Source organism: Staurois parvus, unplaced genomic scaffold (genome assembly GCF_062004578.1).
Source record: "Staurois parvus isolate SC_StPar_1 unplaced genomic scaffold, SC_StPar_1.0 ptg000579l, whole genome shotgun sequence".
Classification (NCBI taxonomy): domain Eukaryota; kingdom Metazoa; phylum Chordata; class Amphibia; order Anura; family Ranidae; genus Staurois; species Staurois parvus.
In genome coordinates, this window is record NW_028318375.1 from 1,743,639 (window position 1) to 1,756,317 (window position 12,679).

Consider the following 12,679-nt stretch of genomic DNA (forward strand, 5'->3'; position numbering starts at 1 on the left):
GGTGGTATAGAGCCAAAAATGTTAGAATTGTGTCGACGTCCCAATATTTATGGACCTGACTGTATGTTTTTTAACCACCTCCCGCCCGCCATATAGTCCAATGATGGGCCCAAGGTGGTTTTCTTATTCTGGGAGGACGTCATATGACATCCTCCCATTCTCACCGCGCATGCGTGGCCCAGGGAGCGCGCAGCGTGGCGATCGGCGGTTCGCTGTGTCCCTTGGACACAGCGAATCACCGATCACGGAAAGAGCCAAAGATGTCGGCTCAGTCATATGATCAGCTGTGTCCAATCACAGCTGATCACATGTAAACAGGGAAATGCCGGTTATCGGCATTTCTCTCCTCTTGAGCTGTCAGTGTGGGGAGGAGGTAATCGGCTTTCCGCGGAGGGGACATGTACACTGATCATCAGGGCACTGATGATCAGTGTAGCCCCAGCAGTGCCACCTGTCAGTGTCCATCAGTGCCTCGTGCCAGTGCCCATCAGTGCCACATCAATGCCACATATCAGTGCCCATCTGAGCTGCCTTTCAATGTCACCCATCAGTGCCACCTATCAGTGCTGCCAATCAGTGCCACCTATCAGTGCCAGTCAGTGCCGCCTATCAGTGCCAGTCAGTGCCACCTATCAGTGCCAGTCAGTGCTGCCTATCAGTGCCATGTATCAGTGCTGCCTATCAGTGCCATGTATCAGTGCTGCCTTTCAGTGCCCATCAGTGATGCCTGTCAATGCCCAACAGTGCCTCCTCATCAGTGCCCATCAGTGCAGCCTATCAGTGCCCATCACTGCAACCTCATTAGCGTATATCAGTGAAGGAGAAAAATCACTTATTTACAAAATTTTATAACAAAAACTAAGAAAAAACTTTTTTTTTCCAAAATTTTCAGTGGTTTTTGGTTTAAGAAAAAAATAAAAAACCCAGAGGTGATTAAATACCACTAAAATAAAGCTCTATCTGTCACAAAAAAATGATAAAAATTTCATATGGGTACAGTGTTGTATGACCGCGCAATTGTCATTCAAAGTGCGACAGCGCTGAAAGCTGGAAATTGGCCTGGGCAGGAAGGGGGTATAAGTGCCCTGTAGGCTTGTGGTTAACCTGTTTACTCCAACAGTACGCAAATATGCGGCATCTCTGCGGCTGGGCCTTGATGCCGAGCAGCCGCATATTTGCGTACCAGAAGTAAACAAAAGTGCCGAGAGCACATTTACCAGCACCTCGCGGAAAGCTCGCGATTGGGACCTTTCCGATCATTTGACTGCTGTGACAGCCAATCACAGCAATCACATGACCCATCTCCTAACATCACAAACCCCTTAAGGGCCAGGAGGTGCCGGCGCCAAGGGGTTAACCTACAAAAATATGTGCATTTATTATTTCTTGCAGAAAGATGAGCTTATCCTTCAACTGCTTCAGCCAAAGCTTCTTTTTCAGTTTAGGCCAATAGGATTCTTTTTTATTTTATAGCCCCAGGTTTTCATAACAATAAAATTAGATAAAGATTAAAAACAAATATTTCCTAATAGATGCCCTAACAATATAGAACCCCCTTTGTAATCCCTTGGTCAAAGTGGCCCAAGTCAGGACTTTGATTGCTTTCTGCTATAACGACAGGTATAGGACAGAACACATTCGGTGTATTATGTTTTTTGGAAGCAAGTAATAAGTAACTTTGTTTTTCTACAGCTTTAAAAGATAAAGGATTAACAGAAAGTAGACTTGTATCAGTATGCTAGCAGATAGTATTGTTGCAGGCAGTCAATATGGTATACTAAACAAGCATCATTAATAGGCTTTGCTTTGACAGCCGCAGCAGATGGATTGCTTGCATTTCGATTGGAGAAAAAAATGCAGTTTTCATAGACCTGCCTTGAATGATGGGTTTAGTAATTGCCCTTGTAAAATGTATGATTTTGGAAAAGAAAATAACAATGGGAAAAAAAACGGTGCTTAAGACAAAAGTAACAAATTAAATACAGGTATTGTTTTTTGTCAGACAGGAAAATAAATTACTGTGAAAAGGTTAGTTAGACTCTGTCAGTGTTGTTTTTTTTTTTTTTGTTTTTTTTTTGTTTTACTATGTTTAGTGTGACATTAAATAGGAGTTTAATGAAACAATGCACGGAAAGTCAAGCAATTCCTTTAATTGTTGTTAAACCAGGTACAGTGCCTTGAAAAGTGTTCTTACCCCTTGAAATTGTCCACATTTTGTCATGTTACAACCAAAAACATAATTATATTTACATTGGGATTTTATGTGATAGACCAACACAAAGTGGTGCATAGTTGTGAAGTGGAAGAAAAATGATAAATGGTTTTCAAAATGTTTGCAAATAAATATCTGAAAAGTGTGGCATGCTTTTGTATTCAGCTCCTTTTACTCTGATACGCCTAACTAAAATCTAGTGGAACCAATTGCCTTCAGAAGTCACCTAATTAGTAAATAGAGTCCACCTTGTGTAATTTAATCTCAGTATAAATACAGCTGTTCTGTGAAGCCTTCAGAGGTTTGTTAAAGAACATTAGTGAACAAACAGCATTATGAAGGCCAAGGAACACACCAGCCAGGTCAGGGATAAAGTTGTGAAGAAGTTTAAAGCCGGGTTAGGTTATAAAAATATGCCCCAAGCTTTGAAAAAGCACTATTCAATCCATCATCCAAAAATGGAAAGAGTATGGCACAACTGCAAACCTACCAAGACATGGTCGTCCACCTATACTGACAGGCCAGGTAAGGAGGGCATTAATCAGAGAAGCAGCCAAGTGGCCCATGGTAACTCTGGAGGAGCTTCAAAGATCCTCAGCTCAGGTGGGAGAATCTGTCCACAGGACAACTATTAGTCGTGCACTCCACAAATGTGACCTTTAGGGAAGAGTGGCAAGAAGAAAGCCATAAGAAGTCCGGTTTGCAGTTTCCGAGAAGCCATCTGGGGGACACAGCAAACGTGGAAGAAGGTGCTCTGGCCAGATGAGATCAAAATTGAACATTCTGGCCTAAAAGCCAAGTGCTATGTGTGGGGGGGAAACTAACACTGCACATCACCCTGAACACCTCATCCCCACCATGAAACATGGGGGTGGCAGCATCATGTTGTGGGGATGCTAGTCTTCAGGAGGGACAGGGCAGCTGGTCAGAGTTGATGGGACGATGGATGGAGCCAAATACAGGACAATCTTAGAAGAAAACCTGTTAGAGTCTGCAAAAGACTTGAGACTGGAGTGGAGGTTCAACTTCCAGCAGGACAACAACCCTAAACATACAACCAGATCTACAATGGAATGGTTTAGATCAAAGCATATTCATTTATTAGAATGACCCAGTCAAAGTCCAGACCTAAATCCAATTGAGAATTGCTGTTCACAGATGCCCTCCATCCAATCTGACAGAGCTTGAGCTATTTTTCAAAGAAGAATGGACAAAAATGTCACTCTCTAGATGTGCAAAGCTGGTAGAGATATCCCCAAAAAGACTTGCAGCTGTAATTACAGTGAAAGATGGTTCTACAAAGTATTGATTCGGGGTGCTGAATACAAATGCACATCACATTTTTCAGATATTTTTATTTGTAAAGAATTTCAAGGGGTATGAAGACTTTTTCAAGGCACTGTGCCACTGATCTAAGGTGCACTCTGGAAGAATTTCAGAGAACGTATGAAAAAAATATGTAAATTGTATTTTTGGTACAATTTGCGCTCCTTAGCTCTATAGCGCTTAATAGACCCTGACTTCTGCACAAGTTTAGCCTATTACACTCCATATTATCCATTGCTTTTAATCTCCACCCTGTAACTTCCTCCATTTTAAAATTATCATCATAACATTAGCTTCTCTGTGTCTTTAATTGTAGCCAGGTCACCACTTCATATGTAATAGTAGGTGTGATTATCAGTCTGTAGAATTGAATTTATATTTCTGTGACAAAGTCTTTGATCTCATAACTATGATTATTGAGTAATAACATCTGTAACATTTAATGTATAACATAATACCTGACCTGCTCCTACTCCACCTTTTTGGTTTCTTGAAGCTCAAGCACACTTTTGGACGGGTGTAAAAAAAAAAACCCCAAAAAACCATTAACCATTTCACGCAGCTTTGAAGGCAACATTGAAAATGCAAAAATAATTGAAATAACATGTTTTAAAGCACAACCTTAGGAAAATGAAATTGCGGGGTTTCTCCCACATTGCAAAGGTTAACTGCTCATTTAAGTCTTGGGGGGGGAATACAAAATAAGATTTATTTTCCCATTGCTCAACCTCTCCATATTGTTGAACTGGTCCCCACAACGTCTTCTCCCTCCATGCTCCATCTGTCCAGGGTCCTGACATCAAGGTTAATGCAGGGTTCATAGCCATGTATTGAATGGGATGATGCCAAGGGATAGTCCACATAGAAGAGCAGAGGATCAGGTAAGTAATCATGCATTTACACTCCCCTAGAATAAGCAAGCAGTTGACCATTACAGTGCTGGCATAACCCCAATGTAAGTGAGAGCCTTCAGATTTCCCAGAGTTTCATGGACAGTGTCAGTGATCGCATACATTAGCAGTGCGTATTTGGCTGTGAAGTTTATTTTTTTCTTTTATAATTAGTTTGACTTACATACAGCCGCATTGCCTCATTCTGATTAATTTCAGTTTGAGATAAAGACTTATTTCAGGTAGCTTTAGCAGTAACACATACTTTTTCATTAAAACAATATTAGTCTCATTTTGACCTGTGTGTTGAAATTGGCCAGTAGTCCACTGTGGCTGTCCCTGTTCTCTGCGATGCAAAACTCCCCTGATGCTGGTCAATTTTTCTTAGACTCTTATTAAGAAGAAGGAGCACAGATGATTTTTTTTAATAAGGGAGAATTGGCTGAATGTACTAAAGAAAAAGGGTACAGGCAGCTTTTTTACTACATGAATTAAGAGGGTGCAGAGGGTGGATGACACAGCAGTGTAAAATCGGGCAGCAGCAGGGCAGTTTTAAATAGCAATTCTAGGGCTAAATTTACTAGAGACAAGGAGCACATGCTGGGGCTTTACCACGAGAATTAGGATAATCAGAGAAAACAGGCCAAAATGCACTAAAGACAAATGGTACAGGCAGGTCCTTTACTACACGATTTAACAGACCACAGATAATCCAGTAGTGTAAAAGTGGCCTGCAGCAGGGTTAGGCCCAAATTTATTAGAGACAAAGAACACATGCTGGGGTTTTACTGAAAGAATTAAGATACTGTAGAGGATATAGCAGTGTACAATTCCCCATTAATGGGACAGTTTTCATTACAGATGTAATCCTAGACTCCCATCTGAAACCTCGGAAACCACTAAGCAACTTATTCAGTCCCTTGTTATCTCTCACCTTGACTATTGTAACTCCCTCCTCATTGACCTACCTCATCGCAGGCTATCCCCTCTTCAGTCTATCATGAATGCTGCTGCCAGACTCATCCACCTTACTAACCGTTCTGTATCTGCCACCCCTCTCTGCCAATCCCTCCACTGGCTTCCCGTTGCCCAACGGATAAAATTCAAAACATGAACAATAACATAGAAAGCCATTTATAACTCTGCCCCAAATTACATCACCGATCTTGTCTCCAAATATCACCCAAACCGTACTCTCCGCTCCTCGCACGACCTCCTACTCTCTAGCTCCTTTGTCTCCTCCTCCCATGCTCATCTCCAGGATTTTGCCAGAGGTTCCCTCATCCTCTGGTACTCTATACCCCAATTTATCAGACTATCGCCTACTCTGCTCACTTTTAGACGATATCTGAAAACCTCTCTCTTCAGGGAAGCCTATCCTGCCGTCAGCTAATAATGGAATCTTCTACTTTTCCAACCATTCCATCCCCCACAGTTACTACCTTTTGTACCAATAGGCCCTCCCTCCTAGATTGTAAGTTTCAAGGAGCAGGGCCCTCCTTTCCCTCTTGTATTGAACTGTATTGTTGCTGTATTGTCTCCCGTTATATTGTAAAGCACTGAGCAAACTGTTGGCGCTATATAAATCCTTTATAATAATAATAATGATAAAAGTTACAGATAATAGACCTAACTTTTATATGCATAACTTTTAATTTATCTACAATATGTAAATGTACATGCTATATCATGATCTGGTTTAGGTGCATACTGTTCTTGCACTTTTTTTTCTTTTCTTTTAAACAATGCAGTACTGTGCTGCAAACAAAAATCAGCTTAGAGAGCTGCATATTTTTAAACTAAATTGAAGGCTCTATCAGCATAAAATAAAAACCAATATATACACAATATAAATGACAACCACAAAATACCAAACTATGAATCAAAGCCTTGCAGCAAAAAAAAAAAAAAAGAAACGTTTGCAATAGATAGTAGCTAAACCTGACCCCCAATATTAAGAGCCAAAAAAGGCAGAAACGTTGTTGAGTACCCTAAGAGCTAACAATCAGAATTAAAACAGTTTCCAATTCACTGACACTATGTCTGTTATAGGTTGCCCCCTCTTACTGTTGGGGGACTGGCTTGACCAAAATCCTCCTTATGGGTCCTATTAAGCCTGCTACCCATAGTTCAAAGGCCATGTAGTGCATTATGGGGAAAAAATTCTCTAGGGTTAATCGGCACACAGATTTCTGGGACCACAAATATTAAACCCACAGAATTCACCTCTGCACCATGGCAGCAATGAACCCTTATCCCTACTGAGGTGTCATTTGTATATGTAGTGGGGATACTAGAAAGTAAGGGCTTACTTAAAGCGATGCTAAAGGTTCTTTTTTTTTTTTTTTTTGTAAAATAACAAACATGTCTATGCTTACCTACTGTTTGCAGCGGTTTTGCACAGAGCAGCCCGGATCCTCCTCTTCTTGGGTAACCCCGCAGGCTCTCCTGGCCCCTCCCTCCTGGCCCCTCCCTCCTGTTGGGTGCTGCCACAGCAAGAAGCTTGCTACGGGGGCACCCGCTGCTCCATGTGTCCATTCACACACGGAGCTGTGGCTTGACCCTGCTCCTCCCCTCATTGGCTGACTGGCTGTAATTGACAGCAGCAGGAGCCAATGTCACCCACTTGCTGTCTCAGCCAATGAGGAGGCAGAGACCCGGGATAGCCGAGGCTGTCATTCACATTGCTGGATCGCGATGAGGCTCAGGTAAGTATTGAGGGGGCTAGGGGCACTGCTGTACACAGAAGGTTTTTTACCTTCATGCATAGAATGCATGAAGGTAAACATTCAGCCTTTACAACCACTTTAATGTAAACCTTTGAGTATAGAAATCTGGTAGCTGTCATTTCTGAGTTGTATTGCATCCTCCAGGGTTATTATTGTAAGTTCTCATGAGCAGGACCCTCCTAACCTTATTGTATTGAATTTTATTGTCTCCTTACAGTATATATTGTAAAGCAGTGCACAAACTGTTGGCGATATATAAGTTTTGTATAATAATAATATTCCTGGGTTCATTGCCTAGTACAGGTAGAGAAGATGGAATTTTAGAAATGGTTTCTAAAGTGTTGTGGAAGAATCTAGGTAAATGGAAATGAAAAAGGAGGATAAATAAAGAGTTATACTTTAGTTACGAACGTTGAACTAAACATAAACAATATAAGAAGCCAAAGTCTTAGATGGATTGCCTATGCGATAAGATGGGAGAAGGCATTCTGAAGATTTTAGGGGAATTTATTTGGAAATAAAAGGGAAAGGGGAAGACCAATGAAGAGATGGATTAATGATGTGGCATTGAGCCTAGGAGAGCTGGTAGGCTAGGGATGGAGATTAAAAGGGATTAATAGGATGAAGTGAACCTCATTCGTGCAAGGGATTTTAAGGGTTGTGGTACACAGAGGGACTTGGCAGACTTTAGATATTACATCACACTTTTTTTCTGTGAAAATCCATTGCTCCTTTTCTAAATGGTTGCATGTATATTTAATTTCTTTACTCCTAGTAATCTCCAGCAACTATCAGACGTGTCTGGGCCTTCTGATGCATTACCCACCCATCGGTGACGTACATTCCCTTATTCTCAAGGCTCTGTTTCTGAGAGACCCAAAGGTATGTTAACTTTAAAAGCCTGTTTTTTTCGGTGCCTAAAGAACATAAACAATTATACTATCAAAGTGTGCAAATGTGTTTTAGACTGAGAGCTTACTTGGCAGCTAGCAGTAGACATTAGCATAAAGTTTTGGGACCTCATGGAGAGATTACGTCTGGAGGCTGTCATCTACTATCTGTAGTGACAGCGGTACATATCATTAATCACAGAGGGTGCATTTAGAGGGGGGAAACTTAAAGGATGTTTTAGATCTATATTAATTGTGCACTGTATAGCAACAAGTACACCAGAAGTTTTTAAGGCAAACAGTAAATCTAGGGTAAATGATTGTTCACATAGTAATGATCAAGCATTTTAAAGCTTTCCTTTGAAGCAACATACTCATGTACTGGTGAGTGACAATTTGACATTGTATTCCCATGCATAAATAGCAAAATGCCCATGAACTAGCTTTTCTGATTCATTTCCTATACATAAAGTAACAATCACATCTACAGCTCCAAACCTTGTTTTTGCCTTTCTTTTAGGCATAGACACAAAAGGCTCAGTTCACAGTGATTAATGAGTTATTTATACTCAATTTGTTATTTTATTTCATAGTAGTTTTCTCCCAGAAATGTACAGTTTACAAACTGAAACATTACCAATGATCACCATGTTGTGGAATTTTGTCACATACAACATGTGTTTTTTATTTCTTGTTTTTAGTAAAGTTTTATTAACATGTTATCCATACAAGAAAGAGAACATATTTCAAAGTCAATAAGATTTCACAGGACACTATATAAAAGTAGTAATGTGTAACAGCTCTTACATGCATTGCATGAAAAACCAGTATATTTGAACAAGAAAAAAAAAGCTACACATAGGCACAAAAACAACAGGAGACAGGAAAAGGTAGAAGCAAGTCGGGGGAAATGGTATCTCTGCATAGATTTTTGGGTCACCACTTGTGTTATGGCCATTGCATAGGGGTCCAGCTCATATTTTTACCAGTAGGTATAACACATTCTACTCTAAATTAAGGTCTGTGGCTGTCTTGAGCAGACAGGAGTCTGATTATTTTCTTAATGTAGCCAGCTCACCCAGGTTTTGTAATAAGTTTCATAGTTGTTTTTTTAGGATAGAAATCTCTTCTATCCGGTTTATTGTATTTACTTGCAATATCCTTTCAGCCAATGGTGGTGGTCGGGTCCTCCAGAATTTCAGTATCAAACTGTTAGCTTCAGTTAGGAATGGGATACCATTGCTTTCTTATATTTGGGAGCACATGGTCTGAAAGTTATGTTTATAACGATTGTAGTAGTAAGTTGTTAGATCATTACTTAGGTACCTTAAGGGGTTTTCTTCTAGGTAAATGGGAATTGTACTTGCACTAAATTATTAACTATTTCAGACTGTTTCCGAGACATACAGAGAGTAGAAGCAGAGACAGCAGTATGTGTTCAAATTAGCTTAGGTGTGAGTTGCTCATTAACATTTCTTTTGTTTCCAAGGGTGGGAAAGGTGTCTTGTGGAGTGAGTAATTAAGGTCTCCTGGCAGGGGTTCTTCATGAGGAATTTGAGGTGTGAACGGTCATTAGCATATCTTTTGCTTCCAAGGGTGGAAGAGGTCTGAGGTGTGAATTGGTCATTACAATGTGTGACAAGCTTGGTAGGAACATCCTGTGTTAAGTGTTTTGTCCATCTGAGTACATTGAAAATGCTTTGCATGCATTTTTCATGATGAAAAAAGGCTCTGGACAGCATCAGGAACTGGAAGAGTTAAAACAAAATTTCAGACCCAAGCGCTTATAAACGCAATTGACGCATTTACAAACGTTTTGCGTTTGAAACAATGATAAAATCAACTACTGAACGCAAGTTTTCTGCGTTCAAAAAAATGACTGTAAACTCAAATGCCTGTAAAAGACTGTAAACAAAGATGTGTACATGGACACATAGGAAAACATTAGGGTGAGTTCAGGGGCTGCTGAAAAAAGCGCTGAACATCTCCTAAACGTGCTTTTATCAGCTGCAGTGTACATGAGCAGTAACACTTCCAAGGGAGCTTAGAAGAGTTACCTTTTATTCATATAGTGTAACGTGCTTTGTGGCTACAGTGACATCTATGCCTAAAGACAGGTAAAAGAATAAATGGGCTCAGTACAAAAACTGCTACTGTAACTACTCCAGCTTCGATAGCAGTCTTATAGTTTGTCAAAACCCCTGGCACTGTTTGGCCAGACAGCCCGGTCTGCTGAACGTTTTGTTAAAAATAAAGATATGTAAAACGTAAACGGATTGATATACTGACTACTATCAATGCATGTATTAACAACATGCAGTCATTGGGATATTTTATTTTTAACCACTTCGGCTCCAGAAGATTTTACCCCCTTTGTGACCAGACCATTTTTTGCTATACCGTACTGCACTACTTTAACTGGTAATTGTGCGGTTATGCAATGCTGTACCAAAAAAAACTTTGTCTCATTTTTTTAACACAAATAGAGCTTTCTTTTGTTGGCATTTGATCACTACTGGGTTTTTTATTTTTTGTGATATAAAAGCAAAAAAGGACCAAAAATTTGAAAAAAAAAAGATTTTTTTTTACGTTCTGCTATAAAACATGTCCAATAAAAAAATTAAATCAAATGTCTTCATACATTTTGGCCAAAATGTATTCTGCTGCATGGCTTTGATAAGAATTTTTAAAAAATCCCAATAAGTGTATATTGATTGGTTTGCATGAAACTTATAGTGCCTAAAACTATGGGATATATACTGAATATGTTTTTTTAATAGCACTAATGGCAGCAATCAGCGATTTATAATGGGGCTGTGGGAGTGTGGTGGGCAATCTACCAGTGACATTAATACAGTGATCAGTGATAATACTGTACATTGTCACTGTACTAATGACACTGGCTGGGAAGGGGTAAACATCTAAGGCGATCAGGGGTTAAATGTGCCTAACTATGTGTAATGTGTGTAAAGTATGCTGCTTTTACCAGTTGAGAAACAGACAGATCTCTCCTTGTGTACAGAGCTCTGTGTTGACTGTCAACACAGGGCTCTGGGCTGTGATTGTACACAGCCGATCAGCAGGTCCCTGCTGTGAGTCTTTGGCTGGGACTTGCTGACAGACACCTGCAGTGTACAATCACAGAGGGTGCTGGCGGAGGGGGGACCGAGCCCGAAACCTGGAAGTCGGTACGTCACTTTGCCTGCAGCGTCTGCCCATCCACAGAATGCGGACTGGCAGCCATTAAGAGGTTAATACCAATGGTTATTTAGGTTTATGCAAGGATTACTAGAGTTATCCATAGATTTTCAAATGCTTTCTACCCTCCATAGTTTAGTATTGTGATCTTTATATGACCTTCTTGGTGTTTACTAGCTTACTTCGTTACGAGAGAAAAACTTAAAACCCAATTAGAAACAAAAAGTCATAGAGGATGTGAACATATTGTTTTCTCTAAATAGCCAGATGTTCCTTTGAGTCCTGGAGGCAGTAAGGCCTAAGAAATAAAAGGTTTGAAACTATTGTTTTAAGTTAACGGTGAATTTTGAAAATCTGCCTCTTCCCTTTAGCAAATAAAATTCTAATACAGCACCATAAGCATAGTAATATTTTGTTGCTGCGCATCTATATCCTGCTTTCATTGATTTTAAAAGTGTTAACCTTATCACAATGAGTAATACCTACTGCATTGCTAAATTTGTGTAACAAGCATTAACATTTTAAATTAGCAACTAAGAACAAAACAAGTGCTTTCCTTTAATTTTATGACCATTTATGTCTATAAAGATAGCCAGAAGTGAGTTTAGCAGTAAATGTTTCTGTCATAAATTGTGTTCACTGAGTGTTTAAATGTAACTCTTTGAGTTCCACGGCTATAGAATTAGAAAGTCGTTTCTTTAGTTAAGACTATCCATCTTATTCATTAAAGAGTTCTTATTTCTAAATGCCATACAGGAGATCAAATCGTGGCTAAGAAAAATATAACAGCCATTAGTAAATGAATATTTGCCTCAGTAGATTTAAACTCTCATGCGTAGTATGGGGTCCTGACTTTGAGAGTTTGTATTTGTTACATACAAAAATATAGTATTTATACATATATCTATATTGTTTAGGCAGTTTTTTTAATACATGATGCTGTGATTCACTATGTTTTGTTATTAATATTCTGTACTGCCTTTAAGTGTAGGCGTCAAGTTGTTATAATGGCCATAGAGCTGTATGTGGTTGTTGTTGACTATATTTATCTTTTTTTTTTTTTTGTTCCAAAAAAACGTTTTATTGAAGTATGAAAGGTAAACAAATGATAGACAGATACGGATCGCAGTCCGTGCATATTTATCATATTTATTTTGCCAAGTAATACTTGATTGTGTGTAGATTTGCTTAGTTTTAAAGTGATATTAAATGGAAGATTTTTTAAATAACACATGTTACATTTACCTGCTCTGTGTAATGCTTTTGCACAAAGCAGCCCCAATCATCCTCTTCTCAGGTCCCCCCACTGGCACTTCAGGTTCCTCCCTCCTACCGAGTGCCACATAGCAAGCTGCTTGCTCTGGGGGCGCCTGAGCAGGCTTGCTCCTAAGCTGCTGCTTTGTGTGTGCATTCACACATGGAGTTTGGCTAAGC

The 12,679-nt window shown here is 39.7% G+C and overlaps 1 protein-coding gene across 4 annotated transcripts in view; it reads left to right on the plus strand.

Annotated features, from left to right (window-relative positions):
- The window catches only part of TBC1D5 (TBC1 domain family member 5), a 766,435-nt gene that overhangs the window by 601,570 nt on the left and 152,186 nt on the right, over positions 1-12,679 (plus strand). For all 4 annotated transcript variants that reach the window (XM_089692221.1, XM_089692220.1, XM_089692223.1 and 1 more), the window contains exon 16: positions 7,933-8,039. In XM_089692221.1, coding sequence (XP_089548347.1) covers positions 7,933-8,039 — 107 coding nt within the window. The remainder of the gene's footprint in view (positions 1-7,932; positions 8,040-12,679) is intronic.